We start from the raw sequence: 24,697 nt of genomic DNA on the forward strand, positions 1-24,697 counted from the left end.
ACCCTTGAGTACTGTATTAATAGCGGGCAGATGTGCTTGTTGTTTCCCTAAGTTAGAGGGAGAATGTCCATGCCTTGTCTATTAACAATGATGTTAGCTTTGGGTTTTGGTAAGTGTCCTTTAACAAGTTCAGGAAGTTTCTTTCTGTTCCTAGTTTGTTGAGTGTTTTTATCATGAAAGATTGTTGTATTTTGTCAAATGCTTTTTATGTACCTATTCAGATAATCATGGGGTTATTTTTTATTCTATCTTGTATTTATTCTGATAACAGTATATTAGATTAATTGGTTTTCACCTGTTAAACCAATTTTGATTCTTGGGTAAATCCTGCCAGGGGGATTATTATTATTATTTTTTATGTGTTGCTGGATTCAGTTTGCTGGTATATTGCACAAGATTTCTGCATTCACATTCACAGGAGATATATGTCTGTAGTTTTCTTTTGATGTCTTTGAGTTTGGTAACAGATTAATGCTGACCTCATAATGAGTTTGAAAGTGTTCCCCTTCTCTTCTGTTTTTTGAAGAGTTTTTGAAGAACTGGTATTTTTTTTTTAATTTATTTTTATTTTTTATTTTTTTCAATATATGAAATTTATTGTCAAATTGGTTTCCATACAATACCCAGTGCTCATCCCAAAAGGTGCCCTCCTGAATACCCATCACCCACCTTTCCCTCCCTCCTACCCCCCATCAGCCCTGTTTGTTCTCAGTTTTTAAGAGTCTCTTATGCTTTGGCTCTCTCCCACTCTAACCTCTTTTTTTTTTTGCCCTTCCCCTCCCCCATGGGTTTCAGTTAAGATTCTCAGGATCCACATAAGAGTGAAAACATATGGTATCTGTCTTTTTCTGTATGGCTTATTTCACTTAGCATCACACTCTCCAGTTCCATCCACGTTGCTACAAAGGGCCATATTTCATTCTTTCTCATTGCCACGTAGTACTCCATTGTGTATATAAGCCACAATTTCTTTATCCATTCATCAGTTGATGGACATTTAGGCTCTTTCCATAATTTGGCTATTGTTGAGAGTGCTGCTATAAACATTGGGGTACAAGTGCCCCTATGCATCAGTACTCCCGTATCCCTCGGGTAAATTCCTAGCAGTGCTATTGCTGGGTCATAGGGTAGGTCTATTTTTAATTTTTTTTTTTTTTTTAATTTTTTTTTTTTTCAACGTTTATTTATTTTTGGGACAGAGAGAGACAGAGCATGAACGGGGGAGGGGCAGAGAGAGAGGGAGACACAGAATCGGAAATAGGCTCCAGGCTCTGAGCCATCAGCCCAGAGCCTGACGCGGGGCTCGAACTCACGGACCGCGAGATCGTGACCTGGCTGAAGTCGGACGCCCAACCGACTGCGCCACCCAGGCGCCCCTATTTTTAATTTTTTGAGGAACCTCCACACTGCTTTCCAGAGCGGCTGCACCAATTTGCATTCCCACCAATAGTGCAAGAGGGTTCCCATTTCTCCACATCCTCTCCAGCATCTATAGTCTCCTGATTTGTTCATTTTGGCCACTCTGACTGGCGTGAGGCGATATCTGACTGTGGTTTTGATTTGTATTTCCCTGATGAGCGACGTTGAGCATCTTTTCATGTTACTATTTTTTTTTAATTGGAAGAATTTGGCACCTGGACCTCGGCTTTTCCTTGTAGGTAGTTTATGATTACTAAGTCAGTTTTATAGGTCTTTTCAAGATTGTTTATTTCTTCTTGAATTCGTTTCATTGATTTGCTTTCTTAGAAATTAGTCCATTTCATCTAGGTTACCTAATTTACTTGTACACAGTTGTTCATCATATTACTTTGTAATCCAATCCAATTTATTTCCAAAAGGTGGCCAGTAATGTCCGTCTTTGATTTTTCATTCTAATAATTTGAATCTTTCATCTAGCCAAACGTTTGTCAATTTTGTTGCTCTCAAAGAACCAGCTGTTTGGTCTCAGTGGGTTTTGTTTTTTTTTTTTGTATTTTTCATTTTCTTAATTTCTGCTCCTTTACTAATCCTTCTGTCTGTTAGCTTTAGGTTTAGTTTGCTGTTCTTTTTTATTGTCTTAAGGTGGGAGGTTAAGTTATTAATTGGAGGTCTTTCTTTCATTTTAATATAGGCATTTATGCTTGTTAATTTCCCTGCAGATATTTTAACTGCATCCCTTAGGTTTTGGTATATTGTTTCTTCATTTTCATTCACTTCCAGGTATTTTCTAATTTCCCTTTTGATTTCTTCTGTGACTCACTGGTTATTTAGGAATGTGTTAGTTTCCATATATTCGTGAAATTCCCAAATTTATGTCTTTTTTTTTTTTAATGTTTATTTTTGAGCGGGGAGGTGGGGTGGGTGGGGAGGGGCAGAGAGAGAGGGAGGCACAGAATTTGAAGCAGGCTCCAGGCTCTGGTTAACACAGAGCCCTATGCAGGACTCAAACCCACGAACTGTGAGATTATGACTTGAGCCGAAGTCGAACACTTAACCGATTAAGCCACCCACGTGCCCCCTATATTTGATTTCTAATGTCATTCCATTGTTATTGAGAAATAATTGGTATTATCTCATTCCTTTTGAATTTATTGAGATTTGTTTAATGGCCTGACATGTGGTCTATCCTGCAGAATGTTTTATGTGCGGTTGAGAAGAATGTATATTTTGGTTGAGATATTCTATAGATGTGTATTAGGTCTGGTTGATTTATAGTGTTGTTTATGTCTTCTGTTTCTTTTTTGCAGATCTTTGTGTTTAGTTGTTCTATGCATTATTAAAAGTGAGACATTAAAGTCTCAACTATTATTTTTGTTTCGTTTTAAAGTTTATTTTGAAAGAGTGAGAGAGAGAAAAGGAGAGCAAAAATCCTAAGCAGGAAGATCATGACCTGAGCTGAAATCCACAGTCAGATGCTTTAACTGACTGAGCTACCCAGGGGTCCCTCAACTATTGTTTTTGAATTGTCTATGTCTCTTCTCATTTCTGTCATTTTTTGCTTTATGTGTTTTTGTTTTCTATTAAAGTAGAAATTTATCTGAAATTAGCATAGGTATGTCACCTTTTTTTGTTGGTTACATGATACACCTTTTTCCATCTTTATTTTAAATCTTGTGTCATTGAGGTTCAACTTTGTCTCTTACAGACTGCATAGTTAGATCTTTTTTTATTCATTCTGAAAAATTTCTACCTATTGATTGGGTTGCTTAATCGATTGGTTAATCCATTCACCTTTACTGTTATTGATATAGTTGGATTTGTGTCTTTCATTATGCTTTTTGTTTTCAATAGTCTCATTTTTTGTTTTTCTACTCCTTTAGTTTTGCATTCAGTGCTTATTTTCTAACATAACATTTCAGTTTATTTGATGATTTCTTTTTCTATAATTTATATTTTTCTCTCTCTTTTTTTTGTTATTTTCTTAGTGGTTGCTAGGGCTCAATATTTAATATTTAATATTTCCATATTAATAGAATAAGTTTCAGATTTATACTGAATTCCAGTGAGATGTAGAACTATTACTCCTGTATGCATTTATTCCATTTTCCCTCTTTTTTGTGGTATAGTCTACAAATGTTATGAACCCAAGAGTACACATTATAGTTATTAATATAGTTTTATGACGTACAAAGAAGCTTAGAGACAAATTAGTAGGAGTGCTATAGTGAGTATAGTTGATAGGTTATTTGTTTGTGAGGCTCGGGGCAGGGGCAATAGTGCAATTTCTAGACAAAAGGAGAGCAAGTATTTATTTATAGTTTTTGTTATATTAATCTCATCATTTATCATTTCTGGTACCTTTTATTGGTTCCTCTGGATTCAGGTTACCATTGGAGTTACTGCCTTAGCTCAGTACAACTTTGCTCCTACCCACCTACTTTGTGGTATTATTGGCAAATTATTGGCAAACATTTCTATATATTATAGACTTAACAATTCAATATATACATGTTGATTTTACCTTTAAATCATTTAATAGAAAAAGAAATAATTATTTTTAAAGTTTTTTTTTGGTTTTTGTTTTTGTTTTTTTTTTTGAGAGAGAGCAGGGGAGGAGCAGAGAAAGAGGGAGAGAAAGAATCCCAAGCAGGCTTTGTGCTGTCAGTGCAGAGCCAGACATGGGGCTTGATCTCACAAACCGTGAGATCATGACCTGACCTGAAATCAAGAGTCGGACACATAACAAAGCGGGTCTGCTAACAACACATTGTGTCAGTTTTTCTTTTTCTGGGAATGTCTTTATTGAATGATAACTTTCCTGGATAAATATATTCTTGGCTAACAAGTGTTTTTCTATGAATATGCCAACGCACTGCCTTCTGTTCTTCATTGTGCTGAGAAGTTTCTGCTGTTAATCTTGTTCTGGTCCTTTGTGAGAGATGAGTCCTTTTTTTCTTGATGCTTTCACGAGTCTTCTTCTTTTTGGTTTTCTGCATTTTTACTGTGATGTGTCTGTTTTTTCATCTCCTTATATTCATTCTACTTGGTATCCATTGAGTTTTCTGGATACGTAGATTAATGTTTTTCAGTTAATTTGGGAGTTTTCAGGCATTATTTCATCAAATATTTTTTCAGCCCTTTCTCTCCTGGGACTCACATATGGGTATGTTGTACTTATTGTTATCCTACATTTCTCTGAGGTTCTGTTCATTTGTCTCCTTTTCCCCCCGCTGTTCTTTGGATTGCATAATCTCTGTCAGCCTGTTTTCAGATGTGCTGCTGTTTTCTTCTACTTCAGATCTGTTGAGCCCTTCTAGTGATTTTTTTCATTTCAGGCATTGTATATAATGAATTTACGGATTTCCTTTTTGTTTGTTTTTATCATATCTGTCTTTATTGATACTCTCTATTTGATATGACATTGTTATTGTACCTTCCTTTACTTCTTTAATTATGGTTCCTTTACTTGATTGAACATACTGGCTACCATTAAGTCTTTGTTTAATATAACATCTGATGACTCTGATAGGTACTTTATTCTGTTTCTTGCTTTTTTTCTGGTACATAGGTCTTGGATCATACTTTTCATGTCTTAACGTTTTTCTTAGAAATTGGACATTTTAAATAATGTAGTACTCTTGGTACTGGTCCCTCTTTCCCTCCCCTCTCACAGGCATATTGTTATTTGCTTGTTTGTTAAGTTAGTGATTAGCTGGATTGAGGAGCAGAGAAAGAGGGAGAAAAAGAATCCCAAGCAGTCTTTTCCACCCCTCACCCCCTTCCCCCCACTCACAACTGGCTTTACCTAGCATGTCCTAAAGTGTTTAGGTAAGGACCTGGCAGGTAAAGCATGGAGGCAGTAGCCTCAAGTATTTACAGCTTGCCTCTCCCAGCATGACAGCAGTGCCTTAACGGTCAGGTAAGCAAGAGCAGTTGAGGCCCCAGCATTCTCAGCAGTCCCACACATGTAAGATAGAGTCTCTGGCCAACCACTGGTGGCTGGGCAGAAGAAGGGAACCCCTACTTCTCAGATTCACTTGCCCAGAACTTAGCCTCAGCAATGGGTAGGTGGGAGCAAGTTAAGAAATGCTGCCATCCTACCCCTCTTCGGAAAATTGCCCTCCAACTGAGAGAGCTTCCGGGAGAAGGGAGCCTTGCTATGTTTTTTGCCTTCAGTAGTCTGCAGTTTCTGTCTTGCTGAGTTAGGAAGAATGAAGTGGGCGTGATCTTGGCTTAGATATCAGACTTACGTTGTTTCTAGCGAATTTTAGTGTATTTTCTTGAATAGATGTTTCTTCATATTCTGTATGTCTTTAGAACCATTTCCAAAACCAACTTTACATGGTTGGTTTTTTATAACTTTCTTAAGTTTGCTCGGGAGGTGGGTTTGTAAAAACTCCTCGTGCTGTCATGCTGGTAGTTGATCTCAGGTTTTATATTTTTAAGGGAGAAAAATTATCCCTAACATAATTACATTTATACACACAGTAAACAAGTTTTTAAATGATTTCTCTTTTGGTCCTTAATCCGTGTTTAAAAGTGGTGCGGGTTGATGAGAATTATTTTAGGCAAATATGGAATGGGGAATAGAGAAGAACACATTTCACTTTTTTTCTGTTTAAATTGATGGTAAAACTGATTTTCCCACTAAGTTGCTTACATTTGTTTACTAAAAACATGGACTACTTTCTTATTGATTATGTAACCTATCAGAATACTAAGTCAAAGAGTTTTATAGGTTAATAAGGTTTGGTAGAGAGAGAGGAAGAATATATATTGAAAAAGAAAATAGTTTAAGCATTTTAAAGAGATTCAAATGTTCTTGTCAACATTCATTTTATATTATTTGTTTACATTCTACAAACTTGAGATAATCAAAATTACATTTTAATCTGAAAATTTCCATTTATAGTAGGAAATTAGCCATATTTTTAAAAGAATGAAAAGTTAGGAAAAATATAGTTCAATTATATGATTAAGAAGTTAAAAGTAAGGAGATAGTCATACAAACTTAAAGAATTTATACTAAGACAATCGTTGAAAAGCCAAATAGAACATCTGAGTAACTATTTTCTCTTATGTGAAGGATGATGCTACCCATCTTTACCACAGTACAGAGCTTAGAAGTAGTTCATTGAAAAGAGCAGTTGTGTAATCTTAAGAAATATTTTTAACAGCAAATTTCCATTTGATGCCACATTAAAGTTTTTGAGGTGTGCTTTCTGTTGTAACACTTAAGGAATATCTCTGGAATGTCGAGAGTGATTTTGATAGCTTTACAAAAATTACATATGATATACTTGAGTTCTGACAGTCACTTCCATGATATAGCTTACAGAGGGAGAATATTAAATTGAAAAAAATCTGTGGAGTTGGAGCTAAACCTAGTAAGACAGTTTTAAATTCTCTACATTACAGATTGTTGATAAATCTTAGATTATTTTTGTTTAAATACTTATTTGTCATCTAACATTTTGGAGTTAGTTCATTAATGAGACTGTAGAATGTGTCTCACACAGTGGGTTTTTTCCCGTCTGGAAAACTAAAGATAATAGTCCTTGATTCTCCTTACAGTCATTTGTCCCCTGGAAGAATTAACAGTTGGGTCATAACTATTTGGCTCATTGTTTATAAAATTATTTTATATTGACTAAGCTCTACATAATACATAATCTTTGCAGTTACAGACCTAATTGAAAGTACTATTCGGCTTTCATGTCTATACTGAAGTGGAGAATGTTTTGAAACTTCTTTAAAAATAACCATATTTTGGGGGCGCCTGGGTGGCTCAGTCGGTTAGGCGGCCGACTTTGGGTCAGGTCATGATCTCGCGGTCCGTGAGTTCGAGCCCCGCGTCGGGCTCTGTGCTGACAGCTCAGAGCCTGGAGCCTGTTTCAGATTCTGTGTCTCCCTCTCTCTGACCCTTCCCTGTTCATGCTGTCTCTCCCTGTCTCAAAAATAAATAAAACGTTAAAAAAAAAATTAAAAAAAAAAATAACCATATTTTGAAAAAAAGTATGTTGAGGGGGGAAAAAAAACCCAGTTGAAGGAGAAAAACTGGGTTTTCTTGAGGAATGGAGCTTATGCTTTCAGAAATTTGAACTCAGTAATTAAGATAACTGTGATTGTATTTTTGGTTTGTATTTGGAAGTATATTTTACCATTGTTAAGCAGTTGGTAGTTGATTGCAGAAATAGATCGTAGGTATGGGTTTATTTCTTAAAAGTTTTCCAGTTTTGAACAGTAACTGTGCTTGGGGGGATACTAAGCAGTCATTTCTTTGGCATGTTCACTCCTCAATCAAAATAACTTTCCTTTTATTGATTTTATGTAAAAGAAATCACTCACATGTTGAATTAAAAAGCAGAGAGGAATTCTTTACTGAAGAAAAAGGTCTTACTGCTGTTTGAAAGACATTGCTGTCAAACAAATTATCATAAATTGCACATGCAATTAATCCTTGTATCTCAACAATCATGTTTTTATTAGAGAATATAAAAAACAAAAGTCTTTTAATAAAGTCTTAATACAATGGTATAAAAACACATTGTAGAGGTGCTATGAGGATAATTTTCATGTTGTTTAATTAGGATAATTTGAAGGTAACAGATTTGTTTTCTGACACTGTTAATTTCTTACAGTTTATTTTTCTAATTCTGATATAATAAATAAAAGGATTAATCATTAGAAACTTGAAATGGCATTTTATGTCATAGTTAAGAACTCATACTGTTTAAATTCATAAGTATCAAGTCTACAGCCATACCATCTTGAACATAAAATCTCATCTGAATTCTGAAGTTTCAGCTAATTTCTATGTTTTCTCATCTAGTGGAGCATGTTGAAGGATGAAGAAGGACAGCCTTCATATCATGACATAAATATTTACTGTGCAGTATGTGCCATTATCATAATGCTAAATGCTGAGAACATAGTCCATGTACATATAAAACTTAAAATTTTTCCATCAGTTTTTAAGACATAGTAAGTTCCTTTTATCTTGTTTTTTCTAGCCTAATTCTGGTGAACTGGATCCTTTATATGTAGTAGAAGTACTTCTGCGCTGTAGCAAAGAAAGTTTGAAAAATTCAGCTACTGAGGCTGCAAAACCAGCTAAGCCTGATGAGAAAGGAGAGATGCAGGTTTGGACTTTATTTATCATCTTCAGATTTCAAGTACTTATTGAATTATTTATAATCACTATATTTCCTGCATATGATTATAGTGAACATACTTGATGTCAAAATTGTAAGTTTTCAGAGTTTTTAAAGGTATATTAAAGCCATCTAAAATATCAAAAGGGTGATTAATGAGATTTAAGCTCTCTGTTTCTGTATCAAATTGTGGTCAGGTAAACAAAGATGAAATGAAAGATAAAGAGAATTTAATAATTTAAATTTTCACATGAAGCTGGATTTTACTGGGACTACTAAAGATGTTTTATCTTTTTTATGATCAAATAATTTTACAGTGTTACTTCATGTTTATTATATTCCTTTGAAATATGAAAGCAGTGTTTTAATAATTGAAAATTCCTTCATAAGTTTCCCTAGTTGGAAGCATTTAATTTACATGTGCTTTTAACAAAATTTCAATTGTAGTATAGTTGACATACAATATTATATTAGTGATTCGACATTTATGTATTTATATATATTAAGAAATGCTCACCACGAGGGCATCTGGGTGTCTCAGTTGGTTAAGTGCCTTGACTCTTGATTTCGGCTCGGGTCCTGATCTCAGGGTTCCTGAGATTGAGCCCTGTGTCTGGCTGCTTGGGATTCTCTTTCTCCTCTCTCTCTGTGCCTCCCCCACTTGCACTCACACACATGTGCACCCTGTCTCAAAATAAATAAATAAATAAACATTAAAAAAATGCTCACCGTGATAAGTGTGGCTACCATCTGCCAGCTTATAAAGTTATTATGATATTATTGGCTCTATTTCCCGTGCTGTGCTTTTCATCCCTGTGACTTACTCATTTTCTAACTGGAAGTTTGTATCTCTTAAATCCCCTTCACATGTTTCATCCATCACCTCACCTGCCTTCCCTCTTGCAACCACCAGTCTGTTTGTTCTCTGTATTTATAAGTTTGTTTTTGGCTTTTGTTTATTACTTTTGTTTTTTAGATGTCATATATAAGTGAAATCATGTGGTATTTATCTTTGATTTATTTCACTTAACATAATACCCTCTAGGTCCATCCATGTTGTTGCACGTGACAAGATTTCTTTCTTTTTTATGCCTGTGTGTGTAAAACACACCTTTATCCATTCATCTGTTAATGGACAGTTAGATTGTTTCCATATCTTGCCGGTTGTATTTGTATATAATGCTGCAATAAACATAGGGGTACATATATCTTTTCAAATTAGTGTTTTCATTTTTTTAGGGGTGATAACCAGAAGTGGGATTAATGGATCATATGATATTTCTGTTGCTAATTTTTTGACGAGCTGCCTGTTTTCCATAGTGGCTGTACCTATTTACATTCTCACCAACAGTTCACAAGGGGTCCCTTTTCTCCGCATCCTCACCAGCAGTTAATTTCTTATCTTTGTGATACTAGTCGTTCTAACAGGTGTATGGTGGTATCTCACTGTGGCTTGGATTCTCATTTCCCTGATGATTAGTGATACTGAGCATCTTTTCATGTGTGTGTCAGCTATCTGAATGTCTTCTTTGGAAGAATATCTATTCAGGTCCTCTGTCTAATTTTAATCAGATCTTGTGTATGTGTTTGGTTGTATGAGTTCTTTAATTTTTTTTTTTTTTTTTTTTGGATATTAACCTCTTAGTGGATATATCATTTACAAATATTATCTTTTTCCTTCAAGTAGGTTGCCTTTTCATGTTGTGGATGGTTTCCTTTCCTGTGCAAAAGTTTTTTAGTTTGATGTAGACTCTGTTGTGTATTTTTGCTTGTGTTGCCCTTGCCTGAGGAGACCAGTCCAAAAAGACGTATTGCTAAGGCAATATTTCCTTTGTTTTCTTTTAGGAGTATTATGTTTTTGGGTCTTATTTACATTTAGTTCTTTAATCCATTTTGAGTTTATTTTTTTCATATGGTATAGGAAAGTGGTCCAGTTTAATTCTTTTGCATGTGGCTGTCTAGTTTTGTCAGTACCATTTATTGCAGAGACTGTCTTTTCCACATTGTACATTCTTACCTCATTTTTCTTAGGTTAATTGACCATATAATGAGTTGGTTGGTTTCTTTCTTTTTCTTTCTTTCTTCCTTCCTTCCTTCCTTCCTTCCTTCCTTCCTTCCTTTCCTCCCTTTCCTTCCTTCCTTCCTTCCTTCCTTCCTTCCTTCCTTCCTTCCTTCCTTATGGGTTTATTTCTGGGCTCTCTTTTCTGTTCCATTGATCTGTTTTGGTGCCAGTACCATACTGTTTTGATTACTATAACTTTGTAGTATAGTTTGAAATCTGGAATTGTGTTGAGTCTCAGCTTTGTTATCTTTCTCAGGATTACTTCGGTTGTTGGGCTTGTTGGGTTTTTGTGATTCTACACAAATTTTAGGATTGTGTGTTTTAGTTTTTTGAAAAATACTGTTGGTGTTTTGATAAGGATTGCATTCAGTCTGTAGATTTTTTGAGTGGTATGGCCATTTTAACAGTAGTAATTTTTCCAGTCCCTGAGTATGGGCTATCTTTTTCTTTTTTTGTGTCATCTTCAATTTCTTTCATTATTATCTTACAGTTTTCAAAGTACAGGACTTTCACCTCCTTGGGTAACTTTATTCCTAGGTATTTTATTCTTTTTGATGCAGTTGTAAATGGGATTATTAATGTTTCTTTCTTATAGCTTGTTATTAATGTAGAGAAACATAACAGATAATTGTATATTGATCCTTCAATTCCACTAAATTTGTTTATTCTAACAATTTTTGGTGTTGTCTTTATGGTTTTCTGTATGTAATACCATGTCATTTGCAAACAGTGACAGTGTTATTTCTTTCTTACCAATTTGGATGCCTTTTATTTCTTTTTCATGTCTGATTGCGGTGACTAGGATTTCCAGTACCATGTTGAATAAAAATGGCAACAGTAGTCATCCTTGCCTTCTTCTTAATCTTAGAGGATAAGTTTTCAGCTTTTTACCATTGAGAATGGTATTAGCTGTAGGTTTGTTATGTGTCCCATATTTTGTTGGGGTATGTTCCATCTGTACCTGTTTTGTGGAGAGTTTTTATCATGAACAGATGTTGAATTTTATTACAAGCTTTTCCTTTATGTATGGAAATCATATGATTTTTATCTTTCCTTTTGTAAATGTGGTGTATCCTGTTGATTGATTTGTGGATATTGAAACATCCTTGCATCCCTGGAATAAATCCCACCTGAGCATGGTGAATGATACTTTAAGTGTATTGTTGAAGTCAGTCTTTGTATTTGTGTTTTTTTTCCAGTTTTTCTTTCTAATGGAATTTTAGTTTCATACCATTGTGGTTGGAAAAGATGCTTGATATAATTTCAGGCTTAAATTCATTGAGACTTGTTTTGTGGCCTCACATGTAATCTGTCCTGGAAAGTGTTCCATGTGCACTTGAAAATTATGTGTATTCTTCTGACTTGTGGATGGAAAGTTTTGTATATATCTGTTTGTTTTATGCTGTCTAATGTGTTCTTCAGAGCGACTGTTTTCCTTACTGATTTTCTATCTGGGTGATCAGTCCATTGATGTAAATGTTCATGTCCCCTACTCTTACTTTATTACTGTCAATTTCTCCCAATGTGTTTCTGAATATTTGCTTTATAAGTTTAAGTGCTTCTCTGTTTGATGCATAGAAATTTACAATTGTCACATCCTCTTGTTGGATTGATCTCATTATTATATAATGTCTCTCTTTATCTCCTATTACACTTCTTGTTTTAAAATCTGTTTTGTCTTAGTGTTGCTACCCAGCTTTTTTCCCCCACTTACATTTGCATGGAATGTCTTTTACCATCTCTTCACTTTTTAGTCTGTTTGTGTCTTTATGTCTGAAGGGAGTCTCTTGTAGGCAACACATAGATGAATCTTGTTTTTTTATCCTTTCAGTCAGTGTTTGTATCTTTTGTTTGAAGTGTTTATTCCATTTTCATTTTATTTTATTTTAGTCAGTGAGAGTAATTTTATTTTATTTATTCATTTCTTTTGTTTTAATTAGTGAGGCCCAGCTATAATTGTTGAGACCATGCTGGCGGGCAAGATACCAATTCTAGCTGCTGCTCACTAGTTATATTGGCAGTAGTCACTTTGGGTGGACACAGGTTCTAGCTGAGGCTGCCTGGTGGGTATGGTATGGCATGAGCCACTTTGGGGGGAACTCCTGTCAGGGCAGGTGGGTTGGATGATCCACAGGGGAACACCAGAGCAGGTTGAGCAGTGCTAGAAGGTAAATGGAGAGTGTCAGAACTGGCTTCTGCAAGCATCAGGCCAGCTAGGCTACAGGAGGGGAAGAAAAATGGCACTTGGTAAGACTTTATTTCTCGAGAAAATTCCTACACTTCCAGCCCTTTTGGCACACACCCTAAAATTACTTAGTAGATCTCCTTCACTTAATAACTTGTATGTTTTTCAAACTGCTGCCTTTCTGTTGGGTCTCAAACTGAATGAATACACTGGCACTTTAGGAGTGGATTCTAAGTTTCCTTTAGCCCTCCGACTCTCCCAGAGTGAAGTTTCCTTGATTTTCAAAGCCAGATGTTATAAGGGGGCTTTTCTTCCTGATGCACATCCCAGGGCAGGGGTGTCTGATGTGGGATTTGATCCTTTCACTCCTCAGGTGGAACTGTGTGCTTGTGATATGGCTCCTGTTTGTGGGTCACCATGCTGACAGAGTTGGTTCCCAACTGTGTCCCTGCCCCCTTCTACTCTTCTCAGTATGGCCTTTTTTCTTTATCCTCATTGTGGAAGACCTCTTTGGTCCCTTTTCAGAATGAGCTGCACTGTAGTTAAGGTCTTGGTGTGTCCATAGGAGGAGGTGAGCTCAGGATCCTCTTGTTCTGCCATCTTCCCAAGCTCCTCAGTTTATCTGTGGTTTCAATTAATTGCAAAACATTCAGTTTGCCATATGAGATACCTGTATTTCTTGAATATCTCACCCCCCCTTTTAATAATTAGGACAAAATTACTGCAGGTAAAACCTCAATATTGAGATTCCAAGTATGTATTTGAAGGCAGATATACTGGAATTTAGTTATTTTAAAACATTACTTTAAGTGTGTGGTGTATACCTAGGAATTTTAAGAAATGTCTTTGTGATGATATATGATATAATAACCTTTGATTTATCGAAATTAAAATCTGCCATTGCAGCATCAGAGGATGCTGCTTTGGATCATTTCAAATGACAGTGAAATTTGGAATTGGCAGGATTGAAGGATATTATTCATTATTAAATGTTTTAGAGTGATAATTAAAAGTATAATTACTTCCGAATCCCACCTAACATTTGGTTTCAATTCAATCTTATAATTTCATTGCTCAAACTTCAGTCCTATTATAACTTGTATGATTTTTTTTCCATAATGTGTATTTTACAGTTGACTGCTTAACTGTAAATGAGAGTAAAACTCCCACAATTTAGCTGATAGTCACTGTATTCAAAAGGACCTTTGAAGTTATTGCAGCTTGGAATGGCAAGCATGTGGCACACATGCCAACATTCTTTTTCTCTCCTGGCAGACATCGATGAAAAGTCATGGCATTCTTTCACACTGAAGGCTTTGACTCTTCAAGATAACGATCTAATGACTAATTTCATTGGAGTTAGCATTTTAAGGAAAACTTACTTGTTGTCTATCTTGCTTCTGGCCCAGATTTTATTTAGCTTAGTCACCGTGCCCATTTTACTTAAAGATATTGAGAAGCTTTGTACTACATAATGATCATGATTTGTCTCATTTTAATGGTTTGTGCAGGGTAGATGCCACTGGATCCTAGGCAACCTGTGTCTTTCCTTCTATAACATTTTTTAAACTGAGGTATAATTGAAGTATAATTTTTTTTTAAAGGTTAATTTTGAGAGAGCATGAGAGTGAGCGGGGGAGGGGAAGAGAGAATCCCAAGCAGGCTCTACACCGACAGGGGGCTCAGTCTCTAGAACATGAAATCATGACCTGAGCCAAAATCAAGAACCTCACTGAATGAGTCACCCAACGCATAACATTTTTTAAAATTTTTATTTATTTTTAAGAGATGATGAGTGGGGGAGGAGCAAAGAGAGAGGAAGAGAGAATCCCAAGCAGGCTCTGTGCTGTCAATCCAGAGTCTGACATGGGGCTTAAACTTAAGAACCGTGAGATTATGACCTGAGCTGATACAAGAGTCGGATGCTTAACCGTCTGAGCCACCAAGACACCCCAGCATATAACATTTTTTCCATTTATTTCCAGGAATTAAGTGAGGATGTATTAGTATAAGTTATATATATAGTCTCTGATTTCAAGGGGTTTACAGCTTAATGGGGGGAACATTTTGTGCTCAAGTTAGTGAACATCAAAAATGTATCCTCCAACTGGAGTAGAGTGTGTTTGGTGCGGGGAAGTCAATAAAGGTTTTATAAAAGAAGTATTAAGAAAATGAACTGACTTGGGGCTCCTGGGTGGCTCAGTCAGTTAAGTGTCCAACTTAGGCTCACGTCATGATCTCACGGTTCATGGGTTCGAGCTCCACATTGGGCTCTGTGCTGACAGCTAAGAGCCTGGAGTCTGCTTTGGATTTTGTGTCTACCTTTCTCTCTGCCCCTCCCTTGCTCATGCTCGTGTGCTCGCTCGCTCGCTCCCTCTCTCTCTCTCAAAACTAAATAGACATTTTAAAAAATATATATAAAAAAAAAAAAGAAAACTGACTTGTAAGGATCTTTTCAGACAAGAATTGCATTTCCAGCTGAGAAAGCAACATACACAGAGCATGAAACATACCTTTTTAAAAAGAACTCTGAGTTCTATTGAATGATCAAACTAGTAAAACAGAGAGAAGGACTATACCTTAAGACATAGTGTATGTATATAATATTGTTCACTTCTGTAAATTAATATTTTGAATAGGAATCCTGAACACAGGATTCATAGTTTATAAGGAAATTTCATCTCTCAACTGTACTTACTGTGAACACTACTCTGGATAGGTTTAAACCAGATTTCCTTTGCATGAAATATGAGTAGGAAGTGGCATTTCCATAGTCATTTTTCTTTCTTTTAACTTGGAGTGTGTATGATACAAAATTAAGCTTTTTAAATGCTTCTTGGATTGCTGCAAGCTTTTGGTTAATTTCCAAAGTTCTTGAAGGAAAATTAGATCACACATTTAGTTTTTATAAATCTAAAATTTAATAAAACATATTGGTTTAAATAACTGGGCCTGGACTTGATTAAAATGTAGTTAGTTCAAAAAATATCTTTTCTGGGGGTGCCCAGGTGGTTCAGTTGGTTAAACCTTCAACTTTGGCTCAGGTCATGATCTCATGGCTTGTGAGTTTGAATCCCACGTTGGGCTCTTTGCTAACAGCGTGAAACCTGGAGCCTGCTTCAGATTCTGTGTGTGTGTGTCTCTCTCTCTCTGCCCCTCCCCTGCTCATGCTCTGTCTCTTTCTCCTTCAAAAAAATAAACACTAAAAAAAACTACATGTATCTTTTCTGGATGAAAAATTCAAAAATTATATTTTAGCTAATGTCCTTGATTTGAAGAAATGAGATCATCTGAAACTTATTTAGGTTGTATTCACTTAAACTTACTGACTTCTGATGTTAGCTACCTTATCATTTGCTTATCTTTTTCCTTTTTTAAAATTTTAATTAGTTAATATACAGTGCAGTGTTGGTTTCAAAAGTAGAATTCAGTTATTCATCATTTCCATACAACACCCAATGCTTATCACAAGTGCCCTACTTAATACTCATCACCCAGTCTAGCCCATCTCACACCCACCTCCGTCAACTCTCATTTTATCCTCTATCATTAAAGAGTCTCTTGTGATTTGTGTCCCTTTCTTCTCTTTCCTCCAGCTTTCCCATATGTTCATCTGTTTTGTGTCTTAAATTCCACACATGAGTGAACTCATTATATCTTTCTCTGATACATTTATTTCTCTTAGCATAGTACATTCTACCCCCATCCATGTCATTGCAGATGGCAAGATTTTATTCTTTTTGATGGCTGAGTAATATTCTATTGCATATGTATACCACATTTTCTTTATCCAATCATCAATGAACATTTGGACTCCCTCCATAGTCTGGCTATTATTGATAATGTTGCTATAAACATTGGGTGCATGTACCCCTTCAAATCTGTATTTTTGTGTCCTTTGGGTAAATGCCTAATAGTGCAATTGCTGGATTGTAGAGTAGTTTTATTTTTAGTTTTTTGAGGAACCTCCAAAACAGTGTTCTCCAGAGTAGCTGCACCAGTTTACATACCCACCAGCAGTGCAAGGGGATTCCCGTTTCGACGCATGCTGGCCAACACCTACCTGTTGTTTCTTGTGTTGATAATGTTATCCACTCTCACAGGTTTGAGGTGGTATCTCATCATAGTTTTGATTTGTATTTCCCTGATGATGAGTGACGTTGAGCATCTTTTCATGTGTCTGTAAGCCACCTGGATGTCTTCCTGGATGTTGTTGTTTTCTGACATTTTGAATAATGTACATACATGTCAGTGTTCTCTTTCGATTCAGACACTGCATCTGTTATTTGCAAGGGTCACAAATTGCTGGTTCAGTAACCAGTTCAGCTCTCATAATGTCTTATTTAAACATGAAATTGACAACTTGAAAATAAAAATAATTATATTAAAATATTATAATCAAGTGAAAGCAGCCCCAAATCCATACTGAGGTAGGTAGGTAAGTAGGTAGGTAGGTAGGTAGGTAAAATATAGAAGGAACGAATATGTTAGAAAAGTCACCATTAGGCAACTACCAAATAACTAATCCATGGATCCTAAAACTAGTGAGTTGAAAGTTTAAATGAGGAATGGGGTATTTACAAAGTAATGAATATCCCTATAAATTTCTTATTAATTGTAAAGGGAAAAGTAGTAAGTTTACATTAGAGAATGCCAGAGATAACCACTTGAATCAAGTCATAAAAATTAATATCACTAGTAATGTTGACCAGTGGACAGGAAGAACAAAAAACATCATTTCTGCCAAAAATTCATATCCTGAATTTCATGATTCATCATAATGAGACAAACCCAAATTCAGAGGCATTCATAAAATAATTAGTGTATTCAAAAATGTCAGTGTCCTGAGCAGCACACAAACACACACAAAAGAGAAACCGTTCCAGATTAAAGTAAAATAAAGAATTATCACAACTAAACATAATTTATCATCCTAATTTGGATACGTAGAGTGGTGGGAGAGAACAAGTGTGGTATAAAAGGCATTATTGGAGAAGTAGATGGAATATTAATATGCATTATAGATTAGATAATAATTGTTTCAACATTAAATTTCCCTCTTTTAATACTTGTACTATGGATGTGGTATATGTGTGGGGAGAGAGAATGATAAAGCAATTGGGGCAAATGTGAATATTTGGTGAATCTGAATAAAGGTTTATGGGAACTCTTTGTTCTAGTAGCTTTTCTAAAAATTCGAAATTATATAAAAATGTCAATTCCATAAAAACAAAGTAGGCAGTATTCTAGATTTAAAAAGGCTAAAGAGATCTGACAACTAAATGCAAGAAATGATCCTTGGCTGGATCTTAGATCCAAAAGTGGTGGTAGTATCAGGGTACCTGGGTGGCTCAGTCAAGTTAAGTGTCCAACTCACTTTTGGCTCAGGTCATGATCTCTTGGTTTCATGAGTTCGAGCACTGTATCAGGCTCCACGCTAATCCTGCCAACTCTACTTGTGATTTATTCTCTCTCTCTCTCTGTCAAAAAAATAAACTTAAAAAAAAAATAAAGCTGGTGGTAGTATCTATAAATGGCATTAGTGAGTCATTTGGGGAAATTTGAATATGAACTGTATATTAGATTATATTATTAAATTTTTATGGTATAATGAGGTAATTCTTAGAAGATATATGATGAAGTATTTGCTGGTGAGGTGAAGTGGCATGTTATCTGCAAATGAATTTTAAATGGTTAAAATAGGAAAAAGGAAGGCAGAAAGAAAAACACTCCCCCACCAAAATCCCAAAATCTTAACTAGAAAGAGGAAAAGCACATGTGGCAAGCTATTAACAGTTGGAAAGATCTAGTTGAGAAAATACAGTGGATAGTTTGTTGTATTATTATTTTAGTCACTTTTGAATAAGATGTTGTAGTTGTCTGCTTTAAACAATACATACTTTCTCCATTTTTTCTTTCTTTTCTCTTTGGTATTTGAATATGATCTCTGTTCTTTTAGCTTTTACACTAAATAACATTTTTTAAAGGTGCTTATTAACTTTTAAAACACTTTACATGCATTATTTCATTTAATTCTCACAACAGTTTAATGAGATAGATATAATTTCATCTCCATTTTTAAAATGGGAAGAATGAAGCCTAAAAAATTTGGACTTCCTCAAGGTCTCAAAACTAGCAGAAAACTGAATCAAAACCCAGGCAGTCTTGACTGTAGAAACTCTGCTCAACTGCTCTACCATTTTATTCAATAAAACACTATGAATATATTTGTTAACTAGCAAGCCCATGGCAGCTGTTTTTTTTAGTAGCGATCAGAGTAAGGTAGCCATTGAGAATACTACACTGATGAATTTGGACCTTTAAAAGTGTTAACTTCTCAGTGTACAGACAACCTCTAAATTTAAAGTCAGTGTCCTTAAAGGAAGCAAAATGGTATACTTCATGGTGAGGACAGGGTATTCTTGTCAGGAGAGAACATGAAAGAAAGTTTGAAGATAGGTGATTCTTGAATATTATGTCTAATGGAGTATACTGTTTTCTGTGGTTGAAATACTTTTTTTCATCTCTTCATTAAAACCTATCTAGAGCTTACATGAATCCTACTCACCCATAAACAGGAGTCTTTCCTTCCTGTGTAGTGCTGTTATATTTTAAGATATTCAAAAAGTGCCAATAATGAGTACATGCAAATAAATAAAGCATGGATTCTTTGTTGAGGGAATAACTAATTTTTAGGTACCATTTATTTACCTGTTATTTAGAAGTTTGAATTAGGTTTTACTTTTGAAATACAGTTTCTGGTAAGATATGTGCTTCTATAGTGATTATTACCTACTTAATCATATGTGTTACAAATTGTAAATACAGCTTCGTTTTAAGGATTCAAGCTAAATTTGGGAAATGACAGAGTTTGAAAATGTGCATATTTAATTGTAGCATTCTGTAACTTTTTCTTGGTAGGTTGTTCCAGTTTTGGTGCACCTCCTGTCTGCTATCAGCAGTGTTAGGCTTTATATTCCTAAAGACCTTCGGCCAGTGGATAATAGACAGAGTGTTTTAAAGTCAATACAGGTACACGTATTAGTTTTATAAATTTAAATATAAATTTTATGTAAAGATAAATATAATTTATAACAAGACAGCTTAAATGCTTTAAAATATATTTCTTTCTTTAAAAAAAACAAAAAAACAAAAAACTATAAACACTGCCAGTAGTGGAAGTTTGTGATTTTTGTATAGATTGTCCACTCCTTGAGTATACCAAAAGTGAGAAGTAAGGGAGAACCCAAAAAGGAAAACATAGCTACTGTTTTATGCAAAATGTTTTGCTTTATTTGTTGAGTAAAAATAACTAGACTGCATTAAAAATTTTATGTATAAAAATCATGTGCCAGGACTTTTAACCATTTTTTAGTTTTATTTTCAATAAGAAAAATTATGACATTCTAGAAATCTATTTTCCAGTAGGGGAAGAAAATGGAATTTTGTTAGTTATTTGGTCAGCAAACATTTGGATTATCATTTACTGGTCAACAAAGGCTCTGTACTTGAATTTGAGAAAACAAAGATAAACAGGATGCTTTCATTGTAGAGCAGGAACATTCAAGCTGTGGTCCTAGGCAGGCTTTCTGAATTGAATAATTGTCTTGACAGTTTTATAGAATTTTTATGTGGATAAACTGTTTGTTGTTGTTGTTTTCTCCCTAACTCACCAAATTCTATTTTACCTTTAAGGCCTATCCCAAGACCTTGAAAGTCTCCCCAGGGCAGTACCAGCCTACAGTGAGCTGTCCCTTCTCTGAACTCAGATGCTCATTATATTTAACAGTTAAATCATGTAAAAAAAAAAGAAAAGGAAAGAAAAGAAAAGACCCCAAAACACAAAAGTAATGACAGGAATCTGGACCCTTTAAAAAACTTATGTCTTTCGACTCAGTAGTACCCCACTCCCCTAGGAATCAGCCCCAAGGAAATAATGTGAAAACTGAAAACTATTTACACCTGGGTTGTTTAATATAGGATTATTTGTGACAGTGAAAGGTTACAACAACCTAAATGTACAATAATGTGTTTAGCAATAAGTTGTACCACACTTAGAACTATTCAGCTCTAAATAGTAAAATTATTAATAAATTTAACACATCCCTGTATTGGTATATCATGGTATGATTCAAAAGGAGGTTTTAAAACCAAATGCAACGGAAAAGTGCAATCCAGTTTAAGTGCATTTTTCAGTGTGTTTGTGCACAGAAATACATAGAAGGAAATATTTATTTAGTCTTAAATAATTTTGTCTATAAATTTTTTGTTTTAGGAAGTTCAGAAACGTTTTCCTGATGGTGTTCCCTTATTAGATCCTATTGATGATATGGGCATTCAAGATCAAGGGCTGAAAAAAGTCATCCAGAAAGTAGAGGCTTTTGAACATAGAATGTATTCTCATCCACTTCACAATGATCCAAATTTGGAAACAGTGTATACTCTTTGTGAAAAAAAAGCACAGGTATGGCAGAAACTTAGTTTGCATCATAAAATTCTATATATTTTACTAAATAGATGATTATGTGTTTTCTATTTTCTTTTCCTATTGGTTTCATCAGCTAACACAGGGAAATATCTCCTTATCTTTTGAGGAGACCATCACCTCTTATCAGCAAGACAAGATGAAGATCATTTTGTTATAATTTGGTATTTGACGGTTTTTCTTAAGTTTTTTTAAATGTAATATAATTCATGTATAGTAATATTTACCCTTTTAAAGCATACATTTCAGTGGTTTCTAGTATATTTACAGATAATTGCAACCATACCACTGTCACAATTCCAGAGCATTTCCATCATCCCCAAAAGAAACCTTATACTAATTAGCAGTCAATTCTCTTTCTCCCATCTTACAGCCCCTAGCAACTACAAATCTCCTTTCTGCCTCTGTCAATTTGCCTATCCTGGAGATTTCATATAAGTAAAATCCTACAGTATGTGGCCTTTTGTGTCTGCTTTCTCCACTTAGCATAATGTCTTCAAGGTTCATCCATGTGGTAGCCATGAATTAGTACTTTATTCCTTTTTATGGCTGAAAAATATTCCATTATATGCATATACCACATTTTGTTTAACAGTTCAACAGATGATTGACATTTGGGGTTTTTCCACTTTTTGGCTGTTTTGAGTAACCCTGCTACCACCTTTTATGTACGAGTTTTGTGTGAAGATATTTTCATTTCTCCTGTGTGGAATTAGGTAGAATTGCTGGGTCATAATAGTAAGTCTAGGCTTAACCTTTTGAGAAACTGCCGACTTTTTCCCCAAGTGGCTATACCACTTTACATGTATGTAAATGTACATGCATACATTTACAGCAATTTATGAAAGCTCTTATTTCTCTGTGTTCTCACCAACACTTGTTATTGTCTGTGTTTTTGATTATAGCCTTCCTAGTGGTATGTAATAGCTCAGCTTTTAGGGTAATTAGCTGTAGTCTCTAACCAGAAAAGCTAGTTAATTTACAGATAATTAATTTAGGATGACCTAAAAGAGCATAAGACTGTGATAAGTACTCAGAGGCATATAAAGCTTACCAGTTAGAAGACAGCCCCCTATTAAAGATTTTTTTCCTCAATAAATTTTACTGAAATGTACTTTGGATATACTGAGTTAAATAAAATATTATTAGAATTAATTTCACTTTTTAAAATGTGGTTACTGGAGAATTTGCTTTTTCAGACAGTGCTACAAGAACATACTTGTACTGCCTCACAGATACATTATTCATTGTGAATAATGAATTTAGGAAAAACTTTTTGAAGTGAAGACATTCCTTTCCACTGTATACTTCTCTTCAACTAGAATCTTTTGTACTCTAGAAATGTTCCATCCGCCTTCAAACTTACAGCTCCTTGCTGTTAAGCCTTTTCAGCTTTTAATCGCATGCCACTTTTATCACATTAGTCTTCCTGTTACACAAACTATTATTTTAAACTCTTTAGGATCAGGCATTTCATTTTAGCTTTCTTGTACTCTCCTCTATCCCAAGTGATCTCTTTATAAAATAGATACCTAGTATTTATTGAACAAGTGTGTGAGTGGAAACTTCTTGGCTTAGCAGAGTAGTATGTTTAGTTCACAGTTTTACAACACTCTTTCTAGCTTTCTGTGAACTAACATAATGGGGCCCTGGGCTGCGGTGGGGCACAGCAGCTGTGTTCTTGGTGGACGTGTAGTGCACCATGCTCTGATCCACCATGAAGGTACTGCTCAAGATGAGGAAACTGAGAAACCAAAAGCGTTAGTAACTTCTACAAGGATACCCATGATCCTGACCTGTTCATCTCTCCTTGGGACCATTGCATCAGCTCCCTACCTTCTTAAATTTACTTTCTCTGTTTCCACCAGAGAGTCACCCTTAGCAATTCCACAACACAAAAACAAAGAGACTTGAGCTTGGTTGAATAATGACTGGAAAACGTCCACAAAGAAAACGGTGCAAAGCCACAGAGAGTGGTGTTACCTGAGCTACTCTGACATAAAGGAAAAAGGCCTTAGTGTCTGGCTAAGGGACTGACTAAATAATCTTGTTGTGAAAACTCAACAGTACGTGGAAAAATGCTTACACAAGAGCATTAAATGTAAAAAGTTGGATCTGAAATTGATGTGGACTATGATTATAATTTAGCAAAAATAAAAACATACACCAAAAAGACAAAAAGGGAAACCTTTAGTGGTTGTTTGGGCAATGAGATTATAGCAGTGTTTTTTTCTTCCTGTTTTTTGCTCCCTAATTGTCTGTAATGTGCTTCTATAGCATTTTATAATGAAAGAAAACTACAAAGAGTTAACAATTTAGGGAAGGAAAAACAAGTCTTTTTATGGCCTCCTACTGACTGAAGGATAAATTTCACATCCCTTAATCCTGCCTAAGAAGATAAAAATCTGATCCCTCAGCTGTCATCATTTTAAGTGCTCACACCTGACCAAGTTTTCCTGCTTCTAGGAATTGAGACTCCAAGGTGAGGTAGTACAAGTATGTTCTTGTAGCACTGTCTGAAAAAGCAAATTCTCCAGTAACCACATTTTAAAAAGTGAAATTAATTCTAATAATATTTTATTTAACTCAGTATATCCAAAGTACATTTCAGTAAAATTTATTGAGGAAAAAAATCTTTAATAGGGGGCTGTCTTCTACTAACTGGTAAGCTTTATATGCCTCTGAGTACTTATCAGTCTTCTCTTTTAGGTCATCCTAAAGAGGACATCCTCTTTCAAAGACACTTTAGAAAACAACTTTTTTTTAATATAATAGACCTGATGAGTTATGCTAGTATAGCTATGCTAGTTATGCAGAAAATTGTCTAGCATAGAAAGCATTCTTTTTATCTTCATAGCATTATGACAACACATTTGTTCATAACAGTGTAGATAACCATTAAGAGATTGGATTCTCAAGGCTGGCAGAGTGGTTTTGAATGCCATCTTTATTAATCACTAGCTCTGTGATTTTGACCAAATTACTTAGTAATCTCTGTCTCAGATTTTTATCTTTGTAAAATTCGTATTTAATATTAGTTACCTACCCTATATATTGCTATAAGAATTAAATGAAGTAATGTAGCAGCACCTGGGTGGCTCAGTCAGTTAAGTGTCCAACTCTTGATTTCAGCTCAGATCATGATCTCATGGTTTGTGGGATCGAACCCTCCATGAGGCTCTGTGCTGACAGTGCAGAGCCTGCTTGAGATTCTCTCTCTCCCTCTCTCTCTGCTCCTCCTCCACTCGGCGCTCACTCTCTCTCTCAAATAAACATTTAAAAAAAATAAAAATTCGGGGCACCTGGGTGGCTCAGTCAGTTAAGCATCCAACTTCGGCTCAGGTCATGATCTCTCTCGGTCTAGGAGTTCAAGCCCTGCATCGGGTTCTGTG

At 35.2% G+C, this 24,697-nt stretch overlaps 1 protein-coding gene across 1 annotated transcript in view; it reads left to right on the forward strand.

Moving 5' to 3' along the window:
* The window catches only part of MTREX (Mtr4 exosome RNA helicase), a 106,480-nt gene that overhangs the window by 59,599 nt on the left and 22,184 nt on the right, over positions 1 to 24,697 (forward strand). The window contains exons 19-21 of the mRNA XM_045493347.1: positions 8,433 to 8,561; positions 19,742 to 19,852; positions 21,096 to 21,284. Coding sequence (XP_045349303.1) covers positions 8,433 to 8,561; positions 19,742 to 19,852; positions 21,096 to 21,284 — 429 coding nt within the window. The remainder of the gene's footprint in view (positions 1 to 8,432; positions 8,562 to 19,741; positions 19,853 to 21,095; positions 21,285 to 24,697) is intronic.

Source organism: Leopardus geoffroyi, chromosome A1 (genome assembly GCF_018350155.1).
Source record: "Leopardus geoffroyi isolate Oge1 chromosome A1, O.geoffroyi_Oge1_pat1.0, whole genome shotgun sequence".
NCBI lineage: Eukaryota > Metazoa > Chordata > Mammalia > Carnivora > Felidae > Leopardus > Leopardus geoffroyi.